Below are 25740 nucleotides of genomic sequence, written 5' to 3' on the forward strand. Positions count from 1 at the left end.
TGAGATACATGATTGGTAGGATTTGAGAATGGACAGTCTAGAAAATTAATATTACAATGATGATGGCGATGGGAGAAAACATTGAAATAAACAAATACATATCTTCATTCTTTCTGGGCAAATGCATATGGGGTGAGAAGAAATGGGACAAGCAGGTGAAGAGACAAATGGGGTACTCAGAACAGTAAGTTGATTATAGTGTGTGGGTTGAAGTTGAAGCCCAGACTGTGTTGTTTGGGCTCAGTACCAGTAAAATGTTTTATGCATGGATTGAGGAAGAATGCAATTTGAGCCAACATTTGGATGAATTCTTATCCATGCATGTTCTCTTACACTTATGGCATTGTGAGATATCTCATGGCTTTGTGCATGAATTGGTCAGAACAAGAAAGGAAAAATTAAGTTAAAAATAAATAAAAACAGAAAGGATAAAATGAAGTATCATTGATGCTTATTTGCTGGGTTATTTAAGAAAATGTTTCAGACAGAAACCAGTGGGGGACCCAACGAAAAGGGGATAAAAATTGGTAGGATTTCAGAATGGACAAGCTGGTTATTAAAACTTTTAAATAAAATTCTTTGAAGAACATCAACATCAAGTGAGACCTGCGTGTGTTTTGGTCTTTCAACCATTATCTTAACTGCTTAGACAAACAAACATACTCTTGGGAACGGTGGGAAGATGGGTTCAATGGTGATTCTGGATTTGGAAAGGGAAGCAGTTGCTGAGTAAAGATACAGATTTAACTATGTGTAATTTGATTTGATTCTCTAGTTTTTCTGGTAACTAGAGAAAATATAGTTTAAAGGAAAAAGAAGCTAACCCTTCGTTTGGTTCCTAGCTAGGGCTATACAAGTATTGCATGATATTATCATTCAACACTTGATGGACTCAAAATCCCTGTTAGCATAAAAAATAAGAAAAGCTGTTCAAAATCCCATTCCAACTAAACCTTCTATATTTTTTTTTTTTGGGTGAATAACCTTCTATATATTATCAAACAAGTATTGCATGATATTATCATGCAACCCAACCCCTGCTGAACTCAAAATCCCATTCCTGAAAGAGGATTGAACCCATAAATCGTATTCTATAATCCATTCGATGAAATCTCTTTTCCTGCCTTTAGTTCCCAAGTTTAAGGAGGCCCTCAGATGGTTGCATTTTATACCAATATTGTATGTGCATATAGGTTTCTTAACTTTTGCCAAAACCCTTAATTAAGAAACAAAAAAAATCGTATAACCAAAGCTAATGGACTTGCATTGCAACCATAGAGTTAATTTCTTTGTCAAACTTCACACTCTATCTCCTGGGTAATATCACTACATGAGTGGAGTTAAAGAAATTAATTTTATTTCTGATTATTTAATTTTATTTCGTTTGCTTTCGCATGTTTCTCGTGATTCTGTTCTTAAGTTTTTCTTTTAGCCTCCACTTGCATATCCTAAACTTCACACATTTAATAGTTTTATTTGCTCTCTATTCTTATAAATGCTTCTTTCAACCCAAAGTTCTAGCACGTTTTTCTTTTTATGAAATTATTAGAAATAAGTTAAAAATCAATCCATTCTCTAATGATAAGTTTAACTTTTTTTTTATTATTTATTTCTTCCCACGATGTGTTTGGAAGATCTAAATAAATCCAAAAGGAAAACAAAAGAATCTCGAGACTTTACTTTCAAGTTTTAGCCAGCCATAGAGTTTGAATGATAAATTTGAAGAAATCGAATTTTACAGAATCATTTTGAAAACAATACATAAGAAGGAATTTATGAACAAAAACGTATCTTGGTGGTGCAAACCCATGTTACAAGAATGATTTTTTACAGTCCAAGTAACAACCCAAAAAAAAAAATGGAATCATAAAGCCAACCAATTAAAAACCCATATATGTTGGTATCTTCAATCAACAAAAGATAAAATAAATTATGATTACCAAAAAAATAAAAAAGATTAATAAATTATAAAGTCAGAATATCACTTTAGTATCTTCTTCCATTCAATCAAGTCTCTTTTGCTTGATAATGAAGAACATTGACACAATTTCATTTAGATTGAAACTTCATATGTGCATATATAGGGAATGGTAGGGTTTTTTAGTCCAAAATTTTCAGTCGATTTGAGTTGTCAAATGGCAGAATTATTATATAATTTACTCTAAAAATCAAATTCCACTAGCCGGGGGATAACTATATGTTAAACCCTTTTAATTAATCTTTTTTTGGGTCTTCAATTCTCCTTATCTTTAGGAAAGATAACACAGGTTCTTATATAATATATATATGTGAAGTGAAAGATGTTTGTGATGATAAGTTTTAATATTGATATTTATTGGACTAAGTGGAGAAGAACGTTGTCTGTATTATATGTATATGGTAAATTAGAAAACCCACTTATAACTAATTAAATTATTCAATTCCAGTAAACTGGTTGGGGAACTTGAATGTACGAAAATTACGGCCAATTGGCCAAACCCTTTACTTCTACTTTGAAGGGTACCCCTTTTTTCTCCTGGCCAGGTGCCATTATGTGGTGTGAGTGTGATTTTGAAGCTCTTTGGAAGGATTAATGGAGGAAAAAATATTTTAATTGGATTGCAAAAGGGTCTCCACTTAAAAGGAAAACAGTTAATTATGCAGTAAAACAAAGGAGAGAGGTGATCAGGATTTGTTTTTTGAGCTCTTGCATTGATGCCTAACTTCTATAACTTTATACCCACCAATTGAAGTCAAAAACTAAGACAAAAGATTGGGGTATGGTGGCCAATACTGAAACAAACCTTAAAATTACAGGTGCCTCTCGATATAGCAAATCTTTGAAGCTGTACAGCTGCAATGCAAAGACAAACACAGATTATATTTAGAAACCAACACTGCCTTCTCACTTAGATCCAATAGACAAAGGATAATTTAAACAAGAAAGAAAGAATTCAAGATTCATAAGTTATGTGATTGAAAGAACTTCAATAACTTATAGATTGATTGATTGATTAAAAAAGTAAGTTATGTGATCAAATTTGAACTAGAAATCTAATAACGTGTGATTCCACCGATATCATTTCCCAGATGTCAAATCAGATGTATATGGGAAGATATTTCATGGAACTACGATCTAGAAATTGCTGATGGTTAATTAGGAATCAAGTTTTCCTCAAGCCATGGCGATAAGAATCTATTATTTACAAACCCTAGTATATACAGATTGTTGAACTTTCACTGCATGAAGTGGCGTGATGATGGAAATTAACCTTTTCCTATAGATTTTTCTGACTGGGTAGATGTAGAGCTCACTGTTGGTGAGCGGATTGATTTCGTATATGTATCTAGATTGTATATATTATTTTATCTTTTGATACAATTGATCATTTACCTAAAAAAATAAAGGATAAAAAGCTTATTTACCTAAAAAATTAAGGATAAAAAGCTTTCTCTATAATTAAATATACAAATTAAGCATGCATGTATAACGTTTGTATCCACAGAGTTAGAATACCTACTGCATGATCGATCATGTGTGAATGTGGCAATATCCAAAAGTGAATCGTATTTTAGGTTCTGGCCAGAGTGTGCAGGAACCAAATTTTTCTCTACTTTCCCAATAATTCAGCTTGAAATTTAAGGTAATAAACCTAAAATGTGGAAAGCTTCTCTGGCAATTGGTGGATGACACATCATAAAGCATAATGAACAGATGACTGTATAAACCATATATGTAACACTGTTGCATGCATCCAACCTAGCTAGAGCAGTTGAACTTAATGCATGTCTTTCAGGTATTATCTGTTTGGTGGAAAATGAAATTTCATGGAAGCTGGCTTGCTACGTACCTTTCTAACTAGATCTCTTATAGCTTGCGTTACAGATTTGAATGGCATTCCAATTTTTTACTTCTTTTCTGGCTTTGCCTTTGGACTCTCCTTGTAAGTACAGCTGGGAACAATAGAGTGTCTCTATAAGTAAGTAATCTTAATGAATCACACCTCAAATTATTGTGAGATGAGAAGAAGAAGAAAAAAAGCCTCGATCAGGCTCCATATTCAAACCCTTTCCTCTGTTGGCTGTTATCTAATGGCCAATTTTATTTATGCCTTTATACTTAATTTACTACATATTTCATGCAAGAACACCCGGCACCTCAGAGCCGCCTTTTTGCGTTATTTCAAAATAGGTTTAGTATATATCAAAAAGAAGAATCATTAGTAAATATCTTGGAAGAAAATGACATACACTTTGGCCTGTAATATTTTTTTTTTTAATGATTCTTAATATTATCCCTCCTTCGAGATGCTATTAAACTATAAATCTGTCAACTGATTGTGTAGTGTCTTGCCAACTGAGTTACTGAGTGGTGTATTCAGTAGTTCTGGGTTTCTAAGATAATTACTGTTTACCTAAAAAAAAAACTATCAATCTGTCACATACTCGAAGATCTAATAGCATAAAACACACACGTGTACACACACACAAAGAGAAAAGATCGCTCTCATGGTGTATGTTGGGAGAGAAGTAGACAGTCGTAAAACAAATGTAAAAGAGATAAGTGCTAAATAATTGCATAAAATATCAAGTAGTAGCATTCAAGTTTGAACCACCAACCTCAAGGGGGAGAAGACCAGAGATACCAGAAATATTCTAGTCCCAAAAGTATGAGTGTAACCAATTCATAAGGCATTAGTCATGAGTGTAACCAATTCATAAGGCATTAGTCATCATAGTTTGGAAAGAGTCAATGAAGTAGAGAGTTAGATTAATCTCTAGCTTTTATATCAAAATTAGTTATACATCAAACTTTTGACCATATTGCAATATAATTAATCAAGCAACATTTACCATTGCATCAAGTCCAACCCTACTTTTCTCTTTTCATATTAATAAAGGATAATCACACGATTGTTTAGACAATCGCGCGACTAATAGTATCAAATAATAGTATTTAAGTTTGAACCATCAACCTACAAGAGGAGAAGACCGCTCGACCATAGTAAATACACATATTAATTGATGTATCAATACGTGTATCCGAAGGTATAATTGAAAAAATGAACTTCTCCAGCACATATTAAGCCTACAATTATTGTTGTTTACCCCAAAAATAATACGATTATTGTTGTACCCGACTTTGAAACCGACCCATATCGATTTTCTTATTAATTGTTTTTTAATTGGTATATTAATTGGCATATTGATCGCTTTTGTGCTTTATTTAAAAAAATAAAAAGCCAAAAGGTTCATGAAAAATCCTTATTCCTTTTATTTATTCATAAAACCCTCATTCTTATTGTTTTCCTTTCTTTTTTTTTTCACATTTCTTCTTCATTCACAAGTCATTAGACTCACAACTTGCTCATCGTCAACCGTTACTTTTGTTGGACGACTCAATCCATCTATAAGTGATGTAGTCCTTTTTTTTATAAGGTGTCCTAAGTTGAGAAACAACAAAGAGTTGAAAAAGTTATGCGAAACAAGATTTGCTTTAGACATTTTAATGCTTTAAACGCATTCATAATGTTTAATAGTGGCATCATCAAATGGAGGGCCAATAGGCATTATAAGTTTCAATTGGGTGTAATGGTCACTGAAATAATACAGATTCATGGATTTGGGCAAATAAAAGGAATGTAGTTAGAACCATTGATCATAGTCCTTTTCTTGGTTGATGGTAATGGAGTAACAAGTCTATTTTTGTATTAGGATATGCAAAAGGTAAGGAATATTATTATAAAACATTGTAATAAAGACTCATTAAAGTCCAAGAAGATATTGAAATTGTTTGATAGTAGGAAAAAAACAAACATAATGCGTCATGTACAAATGATTTATATATTTTATCGTTAATTAAAACAATATTTTTGTGAATTAAATGAGTTACATGATAATATCTTTTATAGATGTCTTATTTATCTTAGAAGTAGAGATACAAAAGAATAAAAAATGGTGTCATATTATTATTTTCTGTGTGGAAGGTAACATTTTGTTAATGGAGACATGAAAACTGTGACTTTAATTGCAAAAAATCACTTCGCTCTTGATTTCTACAAAGACTAATCCTCCTCTCTAATCTCTTCTCGCATACTTTTGCTCCTATCCTTATCCAAATCAATCATATTAAAAACATGCAAAGTATAATTGCCATGCACGATTTATTGGGACAAATTAATGAAAACATACTACTTGATGTATGGACTGATTAATTGTCGTACGCATCCATACCAGAATTTGCTACACTAGAATTTACTAACTATGCTCTCCATACAATATGTGATATGGGGTTGTTCCTCCTATCCTCCAAGGTACAAGATCCGGAAATCCATTGATACTCGAATCCCATAAAAAGTGTAACCAATTCACAAGGCATTAGTCATTGCATGGTCTGGAAAGAACCTTAATCTCTAGCTTTTACATAGAAGTTAGTTCTAATCTCTTAGACACAAACTTTTGACTATAATTTATAAAGCAACATTTACCATTGCACCAAGAGCACTTCTCTTTCGTTCTTTCTAAATTTTTTTGGTGGGAAATGATAATGACGGCTTAAAAAACCATAGTAACTCAAAAGCACTATGGTGATCATGGAGTTTGGTTCGAAAGTTTTGTTGAATTCAACTTTCTTATGCAATGATACCTATTTCATTTTTGTCATGACTCTAACCTGAAGACTCTCGCCAATATGTTGCATGAGAAGATGTAATCTGTATTCTTAAAAACCGACCCAACTCTAATTGGATCATTAGATGGTAGTGCGGCTCGATAATCAAATGTTAGCAACCTTAGGATTTGCCTTTATAAGTAGTTTAGTCAGGTTTGATTAATTTAGTTTATTCAGAGAGAGAGAGAGAGAGAGTAATGAGTTTAGGCGTGCTTTGGCAACCTGACACGGCCTCATAACCTCCAAGTGTAAGTAGATTTTGATAGGTGAGGAAACGTCTTGGCCGTTGTTAATTTGGATGATTAATCAATCCTAATTAAGATAAGGAGAAGAATTAAAGCACTAACAGATTGCCACCTCAAGTCTTAATACCGCCATCAAACCCATCTCTCAAATCACCATTCCTATAAATTCCCACCCCTGTGGAGTCTCCTTCCTTCATCAGTCTCACCAATGCTATACATCACTAAGTAGTGAGTACTACAAGAGCAGGATATAGAATATCAAAAACTCAGATCAGAGAGCTGCAGTAGCTGAGAGTACTCACCATGTTTACCATTCACCATCCCTTGGCTTTTGTCTTTGGGCTCCTAGGTCGAGCTCTAGAGCTTCTTCTTCTTCTATTATTATTATTACTTAATACTACTATATTACGTACTATTTTTTGTTTCCTCCTATATTTTCACTTCTTTTTCTCAGATTCTGGATAGACAGTTGAGTCTAAATACATACCTAGAATAAAGTTCACCAACAATTGAAACTTGACCACTTCAACTGATGCAACCATACCTATAATGATTCAAAATAGAACATGAAGTCAGCCAAACTGGCTTTACTTACATCTTTCCTTTTATAAGCTTTTCTTGTCTGGATTTGCATGGAACCGTTACTGATATATATATTTCATATTTTCCCTATTGACGTGCCAGGTAACATCTTCTCCTTCATGGTGTTTCTTGCACCCTTGTGAGCTCTCTCTCTCTCTCTCTCTCTCTTTCTTTCGTATGATAGCGCATATAGTTGAACAAAGTAAGATGATATAATTATACATATATCCTTTTGTTTGGGTTGGTTGCAGGCCAACATTCTATGGAATTTACAAGAAGAAATCAACAGGAGAATTTCAATCAGTGCCATATGTTGTTGCACTATTGAGTGCAATGATGTGGATATATTACGCGCTACTGAAGCCCAATGCTTACTTTCTTATAGCAGTAAACGCAATTGGGTGCATCTTAGAAACTCTCTACATTGTCATTTTCATGGTTTATGCACCCAAGAAGCAGAGGGTACCTTCTCATCGATCCCTTGTTCTTCCATCTTAATTAGGGTCTTCCCTTCCCAAACCCTTTAAGACAGATGCATGTTGACTGTTCTGTTTGATATTTTGCAGATTATGACCGCCAAGCTAGTGCTCATGTTGAATGTTGGCTTCTGTGGTCTGCTTTTTGTTCTAACCTTCTTTTTACTGAAAGGACAAAACCGTGTCCAGTTTCTTGGATGGGCTTGTGATGTCTTCTCTGTGGGTGTCTTCGTAGCCCCTTTAAGTGCTCTGGTGAGAATCAGTTTTAACATGCTCCTGTGTAATTCTTAGGGTTAAGGTTTAAGCATAAGATTTGTCTAAAATATTAGACCTTGAATATAGTTTGGAATATTCAAATCATTAATTGTTTTATGTCTGCTAGTATTTATGGACAATACCTCAACAGCAACATGGTTATAGCTCATGCTCTAGCTTTGACCTCTAACCAAGATGCAGCACTAACTGGTTTTTTTCTCTTTTTTTGTTTTTCTCCTTCATCCAATCAGAAAATGGTTATACGAACCAAGAGTGTCGAGTTCATGCCCTTTTTTCTATCACTCTTTCTGACTCTAAGCGCAATAATGTGGTTCTTCTACGGAGTTATACTGAAGGACATGCACGTTGCTGTAAGTAAATGAGTAAATTAATTTAGTTCCATGAATAAACACTTCTCTTGTTTCAGATTTCCAGTCACTTATTACTTTCTATAGCTGCTGTGTTGATTGTTATTGTTTATGGATTAGTGATGGACGACTTGATTGTTATATATATGTATACAGCTCCCAAACATACTGGGCTTCACCATGGGAGTGATTCAGATGGTTCTATATGCCATGTACAAGGACTCAAACAAGACTAAAGAGGAGCAGAAGCAGCAAGATGACATGATCGATGTTGTAAAGCTAAGCGCAATAGTTTGCTCGGAGGTGAATCAGACTGATATCGATGCGAAGTCCACAGTTGAAGATGAAATAAACAAAAAAGTGGGCAGTGATCGAAGGGAGCCACTTGACAATCACAAGTTTGTAGGGAGTGAAAACTGTAACATCCACATCGCAATTCCCGTAGAACTCCAGCTAATCCAATCTCAAGTTTGATTTGCTAGCTCAACCCTGTATCTGTTCTATCTCTTTGTAACTGTCAATCTTTAATTCCAAAAACTATCTTGCTGGTTTCTGTTGTTATTGAACAGCGACTGTACATAATTAAGAAACCCTAGTTTCACTACAGGGTTGATCTGTTCCAATCTTTGTCGATTCTGACATTGATCGACTCGGATGATCCGATTTCTAAAACCCTGAGAATTGATGATCAAAGCTTCAAATTTAGGCCACGGACGGGGCCGAACACCGACGAACGACCATAGCAAACCCACCGAACGACCAACCGGCAAAATTAGAGAAGGCACCACGAACCGAAACACGGACCGAAACCGACCAAAAATACCGATTAAGATAATGCACTTTACAGTATTAAATTGGGCCGCACCGAACCGAACCTTTAAGAAAAAGAATACCCATCCGGAAATCCGTCCGACCGACATCCGCGACGGACGGTTTTCCGGAGAACGGGGCCCACGTACGCCGGAGGCGGATCCGTTTCCATTTACAGGTCTTTCAAAGGCCCGGCCCAGCCCATCCAAGGCCATGGAACCGCGGAAGCCCAGATGACCCATGGGACTTTCAGGTCTAAGACTGGCATAAAAATCAAAGAACAAAAATAGAACTTTCATTCAGTTAACGCTGTTCATATATTAAATTTGATAAAATAATATCCCATATTACAATAAATAAATAAATAAATAATATTTAATAGTCGTTTTGTGGACATCCAATAAAACTAGAATGATACAGGGAAAAATCATCCTTAAAAAATCTTTGATAACCTAACCTATTAATAATAATAATAATAATAATAACAAATTAAAAATGGATTTTTTTTTTCTTGGTAAACAGTAATAATAGATCTTCAAAGCCATGATTAGTCTGTTTTCCTGGTAACTCTAGTATCAATAATATCCTGACTAGATTTAAAACCCCAAAAAAAAAATGACAACATTTAATATATTGTTAAATTTGAAAAGATAGAAACAAATAATTCCAAACTGCTACCAAATGATATCAAAAAATTTTAAGAAAAACAAAATAAAGAAGAAATAGAATCATAGGGTTGAGAAACTTGAACTTGAAAGTTGAAACTCAAAATCAAGTTCAAGGCCTGGATCAAGGTTAATATAATAGAAATCCAAGGTTAAAATCATAATTAATATTAGACCAAAATTAAGATCAAGATCAAGTTAGGGTTTAGATGATTCCAATAGAACAGACACTACTTTTAAGCCTACCTACCCTTGGCCTTGAACCATACTCAAGGCCAAAACCTTCAAGGACTTCGAGTAGGTCAAGGCAGATCAAGGCCACCTGGATCAACCTTGCACCCCTAGTTCTAACCTTATTCAATCTTTTCATTAAAAGCGTCAAATGTTTTCAGACCTGCAGGATAATAATCAACACACACATACATGATACATGAAAGATTAGCGACTACTCACAAAATTCCTTCAATCTTTCTCAACAATTGAGATTTTGAGGGTTTAGGCATCCAAAATTCCAAAGTTGGAAGGTTTAGAAGACTCATTTTCTTTATCCTCTGGTGAATATACAACTACTCTTAACGGTATTTTCTCTTCCTGTCGTTTGGGTGCAATGAGGGAGATGAAACAAAGATAAGCTTTTTGTGGTTCAAGTCCTTTGAGAAGACTCTCCCAAGCTTTCTGGCTCCTTCTGATAATAAAGCATGGACAGACCCAAGGTGGGAGTTGGATGTTGCAGTTCTATCACATCGACTCTACCCGTTTGGACTATCCAGACTACTTTGCGCGGTCTGCCTCCTTTTTTCTCGCCAATTCTCTCCCCACATTTTGGCCTCTGCAACTGCTCTCTCTCTTTCCAAATCTTTGTTCAACATCCTAGCTGTTTCCCTTGGTGAGTCATCCTTCTCTGACCCCTCTAAGTCCCACTTGCGTCCAGACCCTCCCCCATCATCACCCTTGGCAACTCTTGCTCCTCTATCATCCCTATCCACCCCAACTCTGCTTTTCCTCTCATCTACACCACCTCGAGCAGATGATGCATTGGGCTCATATGTGTGAGACGCCAAGTAGGACAGAGCGGTCACTACATCACCCATCGATGGTCGGCTAGAAGCCTGTTCTTGGATACACATGGATGACACAGCAAGTGCCTGGTAAAGCCCACGCATTGGATATCGACCTTGTAACTGGGGATCTGCCAGTTTTGATAATTTCCGGCGGTCGTTGAATAAGGGGCGCGCCTGCAAGAACATGAACCTGTCAGTGAGCTTGGTAGCACTAAACTAGGATGAAATAACAAAAGGAGTTTCTATATCTATCCAGCAGACATTCAGATTTAGAGCAGCAAGCAGAGATATCACCCCTCAAGATCTAGAACCTCAATCAGTTCAACAATCCATCTGATAAACCTCAAATATTTCGTCAACAATAATTTCTTGAGATTATGTTTGATGCAAGAGTTGCTCAGGTCAACAGTCCAACAAAAATAATATTATTCTTCAAAAGTGCAGAGGATCAGGGGCCTCCCTTTAGTAATTTATCTCTGCCCATACAAAATAACGTAATTGAAAAGGATGCATACTCAGTTGCAAAAGCTTACTTTTGGCCAGAAAGGTTAGCTTCAAAGGAAGATAACACCACAAGCATGGTTTACATACTCTGTATGCACTATTTACACCAACACAGGTGGAATGTTCACAAGGCCAATTGTGCCATGATTTCCACTCAACCCCAAAAAAATGCATACAATTCAAGTAGATAATTAACGAAAATCAAAATATGAGTCATACCACCACAGCAAAGATTGTTATCAATGGATTAATGAACAGCATAAAGACCATTATATCAGCAATTAGTATACACGTTGAGTATGAGGGATAGGAGAATATCTTCAGAAGAAGCCACCTTAATGAGTGGAGACTTCCTTGTAACTACAAATAAATGCCTAGTGTATTTAAAAAAAGAAAAGAAGAAAGTTTCCTTCTTAGGAGGAATATAAAACTCAGAATGGTACTATGCAAGTTTTAGCTCATTTTTAACACAACTTGCTGTAGGAGATATAATGCCAAATATTTGAAGATGCTAACTATGTCAAAAAGTATAGGAACATCCAACCTGTAAATCAACTAAAATTTCTCTTTCCTTTATTGAAAAAGAAAATCAACTGAACTCCCAGAAGCCAAAATCAAATTCATGTATTCAGTATTCCTTTTCCCCCATAAGAAAAAGGCTAAATCAACAGGTAATTATATGAGAGCAGGGAGGGCGGGAACAGATGCTTCGTGCACGACAAACAGGACACAGGACATCTGTCACTAGTCAACCCAGTAAAAAAATTGCAACCATCTAATCTATAGGCTCCTAGCAACAATTACCCATTCAATTTGTTGTTTCCATAGGCCAACTGCCTAAAGAGTGCAACCTTTTAGCTGTTCCTTTATAAATACTAAAATTAGAGATCACTTCAACATCATTTTTTTTTTTTTTTTTTTTGGGGTTGGGGGGGGGGGTGAGGGGGGAAATAGAACCAAATTTTGGCAATTCCAGAATACTATTATATGTGGCTTACCCATGCAATAAGGTTCTGTTCTGCAGGGGCACGGGTACTATCAATTGCTTTACGTCCAGTAATCATCTCCAAGAAAACCACTCCAAAGCTATAGACATCAGACTTCACCGTCAGCTGTCCGGTCATGGCATACTCAGGAGCACAATATCCATAAGTGCCCATAACCCTGGTTGAGACATGTGATTTATCCCCAACAGGACCAAGCTTTGCAAGCCCAAAATCAGACAGCTTCGGATGGAACCCTTCATCCAATAATATATTGGACGATTTGAAGTCCCTGTAGATAACTGGAGGTTTAGCTTTATCGTGTAGGTGTTCCAACCCTTTAGCTGCACCAGCTGCAATCTTCATTCTCGTGTTCCAATCAAGTGGTTCTTTATCAGGAGGAAGATCTGCGCAAAGACCATTTTGATCATTAACTACTAGACCATAAGAAATTATCATCTTGCCATGAAAGAAGAAAGAAACTCAGAGATTAACAAGATAGGGAGAATCCCTTTCAACCTAAGATACGAAGGAAAAGAACATATTTTACCCGTTTATGAAACTCTCTCTTTTTTTTCTCTTTTTTTCTTTCTTTTTTGGGGGGGGGAGACAAATAAACAAAAGGTTAAGTTTTTTTGTGAACCCTCATTTATGGCACATCAGGCCTTTGCCCAATAGGGGCATAAAGGATATTATACAACCTCCTCTTCCCCATTAAATGGCTGAAGCAACAACTGTATACATATTATGTAAACTATACACAAACCATATGCCTAAAAAGAGTAGACACATTAAAAAGTTTATATTTATACATAATAATTGTAATTGAAACAAATGATCGGGGATACATAAGCTACTCTCTCGTGAGGTCATCTTTCCACACACACACACACACACCCCCAAAAAAAACAGGAAAAAAGAAAAAGGAACCTTTCTCCACTAGCTGAAGTGAAGTATATGAGAAAATGAATCTGATTTTCACCCCAATACCCCGTTCAGAAAGCAAGGCCATAGCAGTCATTCTCCCACACACACACTGATTACCCACAAAAAGGAACGAGTCCGACCTGTCATAGAAAACTCTTGCCCCTATAAATTCCAGATTTTTTTAGGATACCCCACAAAGTTTAACGTCTGAACTCTGTAAACTTTGGTTACCTAGAAAGTTTAAAATACCCCAATGAAACCCTCACTAAACCGCCTCTCCTTTAACAGATAAGAGGCCAACTGTTAGAAATAATGTAAAGTATGCCACCATGGACAACCATCAATCAGTTAGCATCCCAAGTAGATATTTCCTAAGTACTTCATAAATGACTAAGTTAAAATAACTTTGAAACAAAAACAGAAAAGAAGAGACAAAAATGTGGGTGCGCTGTTTTTTTTTTTTTTTTTTTTTTTTTGGGGGGGGGGGTTGGGGGGGAATGCAAAACATAAACTAATCTTTTTTTTCTTTTTTTTTTTGGGACTTCTTGAATCCACAACAACAGACCCAACTAAACCACAGTACTCTATAATAGACTTTTTTTTATTTTTGTTGTGACTAAAAAACACAATAAACACAACCACGTTATGCGGAAGGATTATGAAAAGAACAAAAACAATCAGATGTTTTAAGCCATTCTATTGCTTCAGCATTTACAATTCATATCCTGTTGTGTCAGTGCAGGACAACAAAATCTATTGACATCAATCAGTTATAATAGCTACAGAAGCATTTGATTTCGCACTTAAAAATAGATAAACAGTTTCATAGCATGCATTCAGAGAGTTGAAAGCTTATATAAAAGTAGACAACCCCAACTAGCAATTTAGTCATAATGATGAGCACTAATGCTCCCTCCAATTTCTCCTCACTTCCAAAATCTTTCTCAAGCAAATAAGCAATAGTTCTTTCTTGAAAATGTACTCCTTCCAAGGCATATTTGACGGTTATATTCAGATGGCTCTTTTCCAACAGCTGTATTTCTACAGCTCTTTTCCAGTGGCTCTCTCCATCAATCCTTTGGCCTCCATCAATCCTTTGGCTTGAATATATTCCTGGAGCCATTGAGTTTCACCATGGTAAGCCCACAATGTGAATTTGAGGTCCTCTAAGGGTGAGTGAATCCCCAAGAGACCTACGGTTAAGTGGTTCTCTCTAATCCTTGTTATCCCATGATTTTCTTCATTCTAATTAGTGGTTTCTTTAGTTGCACCAATTTACTGGTAGAACAAATTAAAGTTCTCGTGGAGACCAAGTCTACATAGTCGATCCAAAATCAAGAAGCCCAAATGACAATGAAGAGTATGGCCAACAACAAACCATCGCTCCAGTCACTGTTCAAACTCAATGACTACTTCCTTGAAAGCAAGGGAGAATAATTTAGTCATATATATATTAAAAGAATATTTCAGCTAATGATATGCGGAGGCACAAAAACTAATTTTGAAGTAGAAGCAGAACTATGGTGCTTGATATTGAAAGGGAATTAAAACTTGGGAAAATCTGGGTGGGAAGAAATTCAGCAACGGTTGCATGGTTGATTGCCACAAAGAAGCCTCCTTGGTTTGTTTTACAGCGCTGGTGGAATCTACTGCCATACTTTCTCTTCTCTTTTCTTCTTCTTTTTTGTGGTAAATCTACAGCCATACCTGGACTCCGCAAAACGGGAAATAACACATTCTTTCAGGGAAATTAATGCAGTGGCAGGTTTTCTGGCAAGTTCCATGGCCAAGGATCAGTTTTCTTCTCATATACAGTTGTCGCCAACTCAGATTATACAAGTGATGGAAAAGGATGCAATCTGTAGACATAGATTCATATTTACTGACTAGGATGAGTCTGGATGTTCACACAAGGTACACTAATCTTTTCCATTTTTAATTAACACCACTGACCTTTTACCAGAAAAAATATGCATTTTCAGAACTTGTGGGTATGCCATGGTGAACCGCCACATTAGTTCGGGGTCCTCTATGGGGAGCGAGCCCGAAGATCCCCAGAGTTAGGTGTTTCTCTCTGACACTTAAGTGGTCCTTCTTTGACACCCTTGGTATCCTATACCTTATTTTTCATGTTATTCATATTTTCCTTTTTTGATCTGCATTAGCCATCAGTCCGTTAACACTCAAAACAATACCCCTGCCATTCAAAATTTGTTATCTACTGCCCCTCCATGGTGTCCCAGGAACACATAAGTCAATCCAACCTGCATCTTCTGCACTGCTGATGAGACTACTCCTCACCTTTACTTTGCTTGTCATTTCTCCTGTCCTATCTAGACCTTGCCCTCTCTTCTATTTGGCCTAGGTATAGCATCCCCAGCCCCTGGATATTGAGTGCCACAGCTTTGATTCTAACTTTGGAGGTTCTTCGACCGCCAACAATATAGGGACACTTCTCCTTGGGGCCTGTATCCTGCACATTTGGATGGAGCATAATTCCCACAGATGGACTACCAAATCTAGATCCACCGATCAGGTTTAAAAAGCCATCTGTAATGATGTATAGGTTTTCTTTTTGCCTAATAAGGCCCTCGTAGATACCCCAAGGAACAGGCAATTCTTGTTACTTGGGGTCTTGATAGCACATCATTGACTTCTCCTAGGAGTTCTTAGGCTAGCCTCTCCCACCCACCTCTCTCCCCCCCCTGTATCTTCTTTCTTTCCCGACGGGTGTTTATAGCATTTTTAGTTCACCACCCCCCCCCAAAAAAAAAAAAAAAAAAGAGGATTACAGGCTGGAAGAAGGAAAAAAATAACCAAACTGAATAAAGAAAGAATAACCAGCGGGGAACAGGAATATGCCAATAACAATGAAGTATGGTGACAAATCATGAAGGAAATAAACAAAATAATACAGGATCTAGGCCAAGGGGAAAAGAACAAGCATTTCACAGCCACAGTGAGCAATTGATGCATAATCAACGGTCTCACCAATACAGTTGTACCCAGGTAGTACGATTATGCTTTTTGAGTTTTGAGCACCTTGATTTGAAAAAATGTCCCACTGCTAAAGTTCTTATTGACTCCCATTAATTTTCACCTACCCGAAGGGATTTCCCAGAATCATTAGCATCATAAACTGGAAGAAGAGGGAATAGAGAAACAACCTAGAGCAGGAATATGTCCAACAACCATAAAATGATGAAGGAAAGAAACAAAGAAAAACATAGGATTTAGAGGAAAAGCGCAAGGACCGGAATTTTTACTGCCCAATTATAATAGGCCACTCCTACACCCAGGCTCTTTTGACACATTCTGTGGGCCAGGCCATCAGTTTTCAACTGGTCGCAGATCTACCGGGATAAAACCATTTGATCGAGGCACACGACTTAGGATAGTATCATGGTTGAGGCATCAATCAACAGGTGCAGCAAAATCCTTTCACATAAGAAGATCCAATTTGGGGAGCAGGTGACAGTTGTTGTCGTGTTATGGTACAGAGACTAAAAGGGCAAAAAAATAAGGTTATAAACTTTGACATTTGACAGTTTAAGAGGGCATTAATAAGAAAATCCCTATTTTATAATACAAAAAAATGTATAAGAAACTAAGGATCCATTTGATAACCCACCAAGAAACAGTTTTTAATGTTTCTTGCTTTGAGAAACAAAAAAAAAATCGGCTGAAAACAGTTTGATAAAAATGTTTTGTTTCAGTTGATTTTTGAAACATAAATTGAAATTTATGAAAAATTCTACTTCAAGAAACAGTTGTGATGCAACAACTGTTTATCTCGAAGCAACATTGGGTGCAGGCTAGGTTTAAGTGAAAGAGTTTAGAGAAGGATATTCATGGAATTTGACATTCTAAACATAAGATCTCTGCCACAACCCTGCTGATTTTGTTTTCACTTCTAGAAACAAGTTTTATGAAACGCTTAAAAAAGTGTTTCTGCTTCGAAAAACACAAAAAACAGGTCCTAAATATCAGCCGATATTTTCTCTAATAAATGTTTTATCCCTCAATGTTGTTACTCATTAAAGAACTGGTGACAGGAGGAATAAAAACACCAGCCTGCATAATAAATCATAAGGCAATAAAAATGTTCAAGGTTCACATGGAATGGAAGAAGCTTATCACAGCTGTATTTACGGCTTTTGACTCTGTAGTGTCTACGAATAACCTGTATTCAAAAACATCTAATGATGACAAGATCCAAACCAATCTTCAATCCACTTACATAGTTTACTTCAATAAGTTAGTTTACTACAATAAGTTTCAACCATGAAGATAATATGGCAAAAGAAATATCCACCAACCATACCCCACCACCCACCCCAACTCCCCAACAAAAAAAGACATAAAATAGCCAAGATCACATTCGTCAAATATACCACAAGAATCCAAGACATACAGAAGAACACAAAAAGCAAAAAATATGATTAACACTGCTTCGATAGGTTAAAAAGGAAAGGGAAAAAAAGTGTCATGCATTGAATACCATTACAGTATGGAATAGTTGCGTAAATGAATACCAATAGGTAGTTCTTCAAAATAAGTATGGTAAGAAACCACTAGCATTGTAGCTTATGTCGATCTACAAGGTCAATACTCATATTTTAAGATGCATAAAACCCTGGAGTGTTATGTAATAGAAGCAAGGACCTAAATCCAGACAATCCCCCCTCACCACCTCAAAAGAAAAAGATGCCAATTTGTCGCTTGAACGAACAAAGAAACACGGAAATGGGAGCTAGCAATTTTACCAAAAAGATGATCTTCCAGTGAACCCAGCGGCATGAACTCATAGACAAGAAGCCTCTGATCCCCATCCGCACAATAACCTATTAAATTGACCAAGTTAGGGTGATGCAGAAGGCTAAGCATGAGAACCTCAACCAGAAATTCTCTGTTCCCCTGCAGACCATTTCTGTCTAGCTGTTTCACAGCTACAACCTGTCAACAAAAATCGCTATGTTCATCAATATAAGTTCAAAAAATGGCTGATTCTTGACTATTCCTCGCATCATTAAGTATCAAGAAACAAGGAAGTTGAAACTTTGCAGACAGATATAAGAACAGCAATAATTGTCACATTTTTTTGTTTTCCTGATGAAATGCCATATGAGTATATTAATTAGAAGCTTACAGCACTGCAGTACACCAGTACCAAATAAGTAGTGATTAATTTTACCTGACCCGTGCTCTCAAGGCGCCCTTTGTAAACTCTCCCAAATCCTCCCTCTCCTAAGAGACACTCTGGCCTGAAGTTCTTAGTCGCAACTGCCAGTTCCCGAAAAGAGAATGTAAGAGCACTAATGGTAACATCAGACATATCCTTTACACCTGATGACTCCCTTTTGAACTCCGTATTGCTTCTTGATTTTTGTCGATCTGCTCCTGCAAAGTTTAAAATAACAACCATAAACGCATGGAAGGATGTCAATGTATACATGAAATGCTAGGTTGGGTGCTGAGAACTTGAATTCAGTAGACAAAACAAAACTATCTCGCTCATTTAGGATTGAACATCAGCAGCGGTGTCACACTTTCAAGATTGAATTTTTCAGAAAGAAAATTTCAATTGAGTTCAAATAATGGAAGAGAAAGGTACAAGGAAAGGATACAGCCGATCAGAAAGTAATCGATCTCAAATAAGCAACAGCATTAAGTAGTTGAACCAAAATAAGATAACCCATTTCCTATGGTAACACGGATTAGCAGAGCTGTCAAGTTTCCAAGTTCGAAGAGGGGAACGGATCAGCAACCGGTAGAATTGAACCCAAGTCGCAATGATAATTGTGAAAGCAAATGAATGATTCCCCAGTAAGTTTAATGGGGGCTAAAATAAATCCGAACGAATCAAAAAACTTAAACTTCCAATCAAACTTCCAGTTAAGACAATCTAGATGGATGGCTAAAACGAGAAAGAAAGAAAAGAAGAAAAAAAAAGGGTTTTAAATCGATAAGGAAATAAAAGTAAACTTTAGATCAGATCAACTGATCGGGATTAAAATCTCACCAGAAGACAGTCTCGAAACATCGGAGCGCACTGTAGTCCGAGCTTCCTGTTCATCATCTAGGTCCTTTCTCGGATTCAACTCCTCCTCCTCCTTGGAATCGAAGCAAGAGAAACAACCCATTATCTTATTTCTCTACCAACCAAGTAAAACACCAGTAATTCGAACCAATCTATTCAATCCCTCATGTTTAAGCTCCGCTAACTTAAAATCTCACATGAGCCAACGCAGATATCAAATCAAATCCAGATCAAAATCAGGCCTTTCTGGGTTCCTGACACTTGGAAACTACAAATCAATCAATCAATCAACTCAAATTTCAACAATGAGAATCTGATATTAAGAAATAACAATTGGGTCTCGGTTCCTGGAGAGTTTCTGGGCAAAACAGAATACGCTCGGCCTTTATGCTGTCATCATATCCTTCTCTCCTCCTTCCTTTCTTGTGCGTTACCGTGTTTGCGTTACCGTGTCTGTATATATATATAGAGAGAGATATTTATGTAAAATTACAGACATAAACGTACCTATCAATCAGAGATACATGCTTCCAACACAATCTCTCTCCTTTATTTTTTTACTTTTTTCTTCAATTATTAAATGGAGACAAACATATAACGCGCCATGATATATACAAAACCCCTTCTCCCCTACTTAGTCATTATCAAAGAAATTAACCAGCAAAACGTGTCAGCTACCGATCAAACTAAATCACCCCAGAAGATTTTTTTTTTTTCTTTTTTCCAGGCAGTGATGTGTTCTTACTTTCTCTTCTCTTCTTTGCTTCAACTCAATCAAACCCAAATCTCGGAAGGAAAGTCATGTTGTGACTTGTGATAAAGCCTTATGAGTGGAACTAAAAATGGAGGATTAAATTAAACATTTCTCCTTCACAAATTAGCAGATCTTCTAGACATCTGTGACTCTGTGAGTGGTTGAAGCCTTGAAGGTAGTAGTAGTAAGTAGTAACATGGCTTGATCAGAGACAAGGGGGTGGGTGGGTGGGTGGGTTTGTTTGTAAATAATGGAATCTGACTCTAAATAAATTAGTGCCACTCTTTTAAATTTTAATAGGTACCTTAGAATTTTACAATTCACACTTCTTCTTCTTTTTTATGCTCTGTTTTATTCTAAGGTTTTTTTTTCAAATTATATAAATATTTTTGAAAAATAAGTGTTCACTTTATTTGAGAAGTTAAGGTTAAAAACACGTGTCTAAATGACAAACAGATATGGGGTGTGATTGCAAAAAAAAGTTGACCAGGACTGCATTTAAGTGAAACATTTTTCAGAAGGGATATTCATGAATATATCTTTACTGACAACCTCTCTCTCTCTCATGTTGCAATAAACCCCCTTCTCTGGTTTCTTGTTCAACAATAAAGACAGAGTTTCTTTGCTTATTATCTTCTTTATCTCCAGTGACCAAAGTCTCTCTATTTTAGTTGAAATTCTAGTCATTATTTGTGAGAGGGTCTATATTTTTCATCTTCTCTATAGCCGGCTATTGCGATAGAACACCTATTGACATGGTTTATGCTTCTAAAATACAGCTTTGTCCTAAGAAAATCTTTCTACTTCGAAAAACATTCAAAATTGTTTTCGGTGTTTCTAAAACAAAATATTCTTATGTTTCAAGTTTTCTTTTAAATTATAAAAAATAAGTGTTTACATTTTGTTGAGAACAAAAAATGAGTAAAAAAAAGATGTTCTAAAATTAAAGGCACATGAATATATGCAAGTTTAAATGAATAACAAATATTGGGCTAGTTAGATTGCAAATCTCTTTTTTGGAGTCCGAAATCTTTATCCATTAGGGTAGAAGGAGAATGAGTGTGAGTGGAGCACGAACTTTTACCCATCATGATAGAATATCTATATTTATTTTTTTTCGAGGCAAATGTTGGAGGAGAACTATGCTTCAAAGAAATCCTGACTCTATTTCTAATCATAATGGAAGAATTTATCGATTCATAATTGCTTCTTCAACCATAAGGATGAGAATTGTTTAGATGTTCATCTCCTTCATCCCAATAACCAAAATTCCTCTATCTCCCGTAAAACCCTATCCCCTTTCTTTACGAAAAGGTTTCATACTCTCCATCTTCTCTATCGTTAGTTATATTAGCGATAAAATGTCTACTAGTGTTGTTTCGATTTCCAAAACCCAAGTTTTATGAGACATACAATGCATCACATATGTATGATCATTACACTTCAAGTGAGTTATTCTATTCCACCTCCTAAAAAGAAAAAAACTTAAACAAAATACTTAATAACACGGCGATACATTTATATAAAACTTTCATTTTAGAAACACTGAATCTGAAAGTACTTGGAGGATTATTATACAGGTCCTTGACTTTGTACATGCAAGTCTATATGAAATTTACAAAACAAGAAAATTAAAAAGAATAGAAAATTCTAACTTCCTAATAGCAGCCGTGAATTAATACTTGATTTAAGGTATTAGATTACTTAGTCATCATCAGGAAATTCCTTTCTAAATAATTCATAAATTAAATAAATGGGTTTCACCGTCAATCAAACGCAACCACAAGACTATATGTGATCCAACAAAGAAAGCACCATCATCAGTTGCAACTTGCATGGAAAAAGTGAAGGTGTTTACATCTATTTTCCCACCTACGTATGGGAAAGTGAACTTTAGACCGAAAGAAAAAAATGGAATAAAGTTGAATAGTTAAGATTTGATGATGATGATGATTTATAATTTTTTATTAGAGAAATTTCCATTTGATTTTGGACCGATGTGGTTCGGTAGAACCGGTACAAATGTGTAAGAACAAAAGTATCGGTATCATAGGACAGCGATACAAACTCGTATATCGGACAAAACCTAATGATCATGTTTGGTTAGAACGAACTACAAAACAGGCTTCTAATAGTGGAATGGGTCGCTCTCCATTTTGATTCTGATTCTAATTATAAATATGTGAGAATCAGCTGGAATTGACCAAACCTTAAAACCTTAAAAATCAATTCCAAGTATGAATGCATTTTGGAATCAGTTGGAATTGACCAATCCCTAAACCCCAAAATATCAATAAGAAAACGACTACCAATGATGCAATTCAATCCAAATATTTTGATTCTTAAAACTATTTTGGGAGGTGGAGTTTTATGGAATAGATTTTTATAGGAAAAGTAAAGTAAAATTTAAGGGAAAAGAAAAAGTAAACTTTAACAAAGCAAAACTAAAAGGTTATTAGTGTTGTCTCCTATACTATAGTTTAATTACTATTATATCTCTTATACTTTTTGACTTATTAATCTAACGTTAAAATTCACATGTAATTATTGTTGCCCTTTATCGTTAAACTTCATTAGTTAAGTGATGATGTAATAATTTTTATTTATTTAAAATTTATAAAATAACCTAAGGTTATATTCTATTTATTTATACTTTATGCTAAATTACGTTTTTACCTTAATCATTAGGAAAAAAATAATCCTAATTAAGTAGCTCCTTATTTTTGAGCTTTTTTATATTTACTTTTCAATTTGGTGTTGTTTTTTAGTTTTTGTTATTTACTTTTCAATTTGATGTTATCAATTTTAAGAAGTTTTCTTTCACTGAATGCATTTTCTTGCATATTCCCATAGAGACAAACTTTGTGGCGGAACACTGGCCAAAAATGCAGCAATCTCCTAAGATCGATTTGTGTATCTACATTCCCCATCCCCACCCCTTTTATCGTTGGTATTTCTCTTTGACTCCCTTATGTGTAAACTTCCTAGAGGTTTTCTTTTACATTAATAAAGTTTATTTCTTAAAAAAAAAAAAAAAAAAAAAAAAAAAAACAAAACAAACATAAAAAAAAAAAAAATTCATTTCTTTGAAAACAATTTAGGTATTTGAGTTTAGAATAATAAGAATAAAGTCTATATATATTATTTATTATTATTTCCTTTTCTAAATGAGATAGAATTGTATTTAGACTTTAATTTTAGAATGACAAAATAAACATTAAACATTTGACTGTAATGGTGTCTTACCTACTATTAGAACCAAAGGAGCAACAATAATTGCCTCAAACTAAAATCTTCTAACTCAAGTTGTCCAAATTGTGAAATTTCTCATAGTTAGGAGGGTAGTAAACAATAAAATCTCAAGCTTAGACATTTTTCAGAAAAGTAACCAAAGATTTCCTATATATTCATCATATATGGCCATGCACTCGTTATTCACATAATTGTAATATGGGTTGATGATAATTCACAGTAAACCCTAACCTACTTCTCTTCCTCTAGAAGTTAAAAGTAATAAGGTTATAAAAAATAAAATAAAATAATTCCTTTTTTCTTTTTTTTTTTTTGAAAAAAATATATATTATTTAGGACGTACATTATTAGGTAGAAAACCTGATGTAGCATTAACTTTACCACATAAAAAGAAACCATATTGAAATATAGTCGTTGGAAATTCAAGAAACAAACCTAATAGGTTAAATTACACCATTTCTTTACTCAATATATATAAATCCACGATTTATCCTCTCAGTTGATATAATATAATTTCTACATGTTCATGCACCCACATCTTCCTCCAATGTACTCCTTTATGCTCTCTTAGTTATTGTAGATTAATTAATTTATCCATTAATTATTCATATTAGCTTAGATTAGATTCTCCATGTGAATAGATAACATTGAAATGTATTTCTACATAAAATTTCAGCATCAATTATTCTCTCTGCCATATGACTAATCTAGACATAAAATATACCATATATCCTTTTCACCCCAAAAAGAAAATTACCCACTTAAAATAATACTTACCAAAGCTTTTAAGAGGAAAATAAGCACCGACTCTGAGTTCACGTTGCCGGCCATCCATATTAAACGCTTGAAGAAACTTTTGAACAAATCAAGAGCATTTTAGGCATTTCATAGCAAAGAGAATAATGTCATAATGAAAATCTCTTAACCCTAAAGCTTCAGAAATAAAGTCAAACTTTGATTTTGAGTTAAGAAAGGAAAACATAATTAAGATCCATCTCGGCTTCGGCCTGATTGTTCGTGGCTTGCGGGGCCCGCACATGCAGTAATGAGTCTATAGTCATCCACCAATCCAGGGGCGCACCGCGTGGCAAAGGGACAAATTCAGATTTGCAGGTGGGAGATCCAGAGAAAGAGTTACGGAACTTCGTTTGACAAAACGGCGCGTTTGATAACGTTCTTAAAAAACGTTTCTGGCATTCTTCTATTATTTGAGAACAGAAGAACGGGTTAGAGACATTTGATAAAACGGTTCGTTCTTCTGTTCTTTAAGAACGGACCAGTCAGAAAAATGTTCTAAATAATGCTTTTTGCAGAACATAAAAAAGATGTTTTTACCAAAGAACAAAAACGGAAATGATAAAATTGGCTCAAATTGAAGCCTTAGAACAAGTTTATCAAATACCAAACTTATTTTTTAACCCAAAAAAAAAAAAAACCAGTAACATATTCTATTTAGTGTTTTAAAAATATTTTCAGAACGGATTTATCAAACGCCCATTTTCAAGTAAAGAACGGTCTTTTAGCACAGAAACATTAAAAAACGATTTTGCATAAGAACTAGTTTCTCAGAATGGAAACGTTACCAAACACATACTAAATGTTCCCATTCTGAGCAATTCTTATACAAAATTATTTTTTAATATTTTTGTGCTAAAAAACTGTGCTTTGCTTAGAAATAGGCATTTGATAAATTCGCTATAAAAATATTTTCACAACACTATTAGAATAAGTTAGTATTTGATAAACTCATTCTAAAGTTCAATTTGAATCAATTTTATCACTTTTGGTTTCTATTATTTAGTAAAACCATCTTGTTTACATTCTACAATTATGACTGGTTCATTCTTAAAGAACAGAAGAACAAACCATTTTAACAAACACTTCTAACCCATTCTTCTGTTCCCAAAGAACAGAAAAATGCCAAAAACATTTTTTAAGAATGTTACTAAACGCATCCTAAGTTGTTGTCCTACCATTGCACTCCAGTGGGCTGGGCTCCAGAACACATTCTCATCAAAGGCCCAAATTCTCAAAAAGATGAAGAAGGTATGTATTATATTGTAAGGCTGTTTGCAGTTTAACCTGGTTCAACTAGTCAACATTGATTTGACCAAAACACTAGTCAACATGGATCTTATAATTTCATGAAACTATCAATCTGTCTCCACA

General features: G+C 35.2%; 2 protein-coding genes across 2 annotated transcripts; one reads left to right on the forward strand and one right to left on the reverse strand.

The window, feature by feature from the left end:
* The first annotated feature begins 7197 nt into the window (after nucleotides 1–7197).
* Nucleotides 7198–9049, forward strand: LOC149006256 (bidirectional sugar transporter SWEET9-like). Its single transcript, XM_089165377.1, has 6 exons — nucleotides 7198–7243; nucleotides 7579–7615; nucleotides 7728–7938; nucleotides 8043–8204; nucleotides 8459–8578; nucleotides 8732–9049. Exons 1-6 carry the CDS (start codon nucleotides 7198–7200, stop codon nucleotides 9047–9049), a joined length of 894 nt encoding a protein of 297 aa, XP_089021503.1.
* Nucleotides 9050–10133: 1084 nt separating this feature from the next.
* Nucleotides 10134–20119, reverse strand: LOC149006257 (serine/threonine-protein kinase PBS1-like). The gene is made up of 5 exons (XM_089164850.1): nucleotides 19548–20119; nucleotides 18720–18925; nucleotides 18292–18481; nucleotides 12614–13005; nucleotides 10134–11285 (listed from the first exon to the last, which is right to left on the reverse strand). Exons 1-5 carry the CDS (start codon nucleotides 19666–19668, stop codon nucleotides 10800–10802), a joined length of 1395 nt encoding a protein of 464 aa, XP_089020976.1. The 5' UTR covers nucleotides 19669–20119; the 3' UTR covers nucleotides 10134–10799.
* Between the last annotated feature and the right edge of the window lie 5621 nt (nucleotides 20120–25740).

The sequence above is a fragment of the Hakea prostrata genome, chromosome 8 (genome assembly GCF_041222555.1).
Source record: "Hakea prostrata isolate BN-2017 chromosome 8, UWA_Hpros_2, whole genome shotgun sequence".
NCBI classification, from domain to species: Eukaryota; Viridiplantae; Streptophyta; class Magnoliopsida; order Proteales; family Proteaceae; genus Hakea; species Hakea prostrata.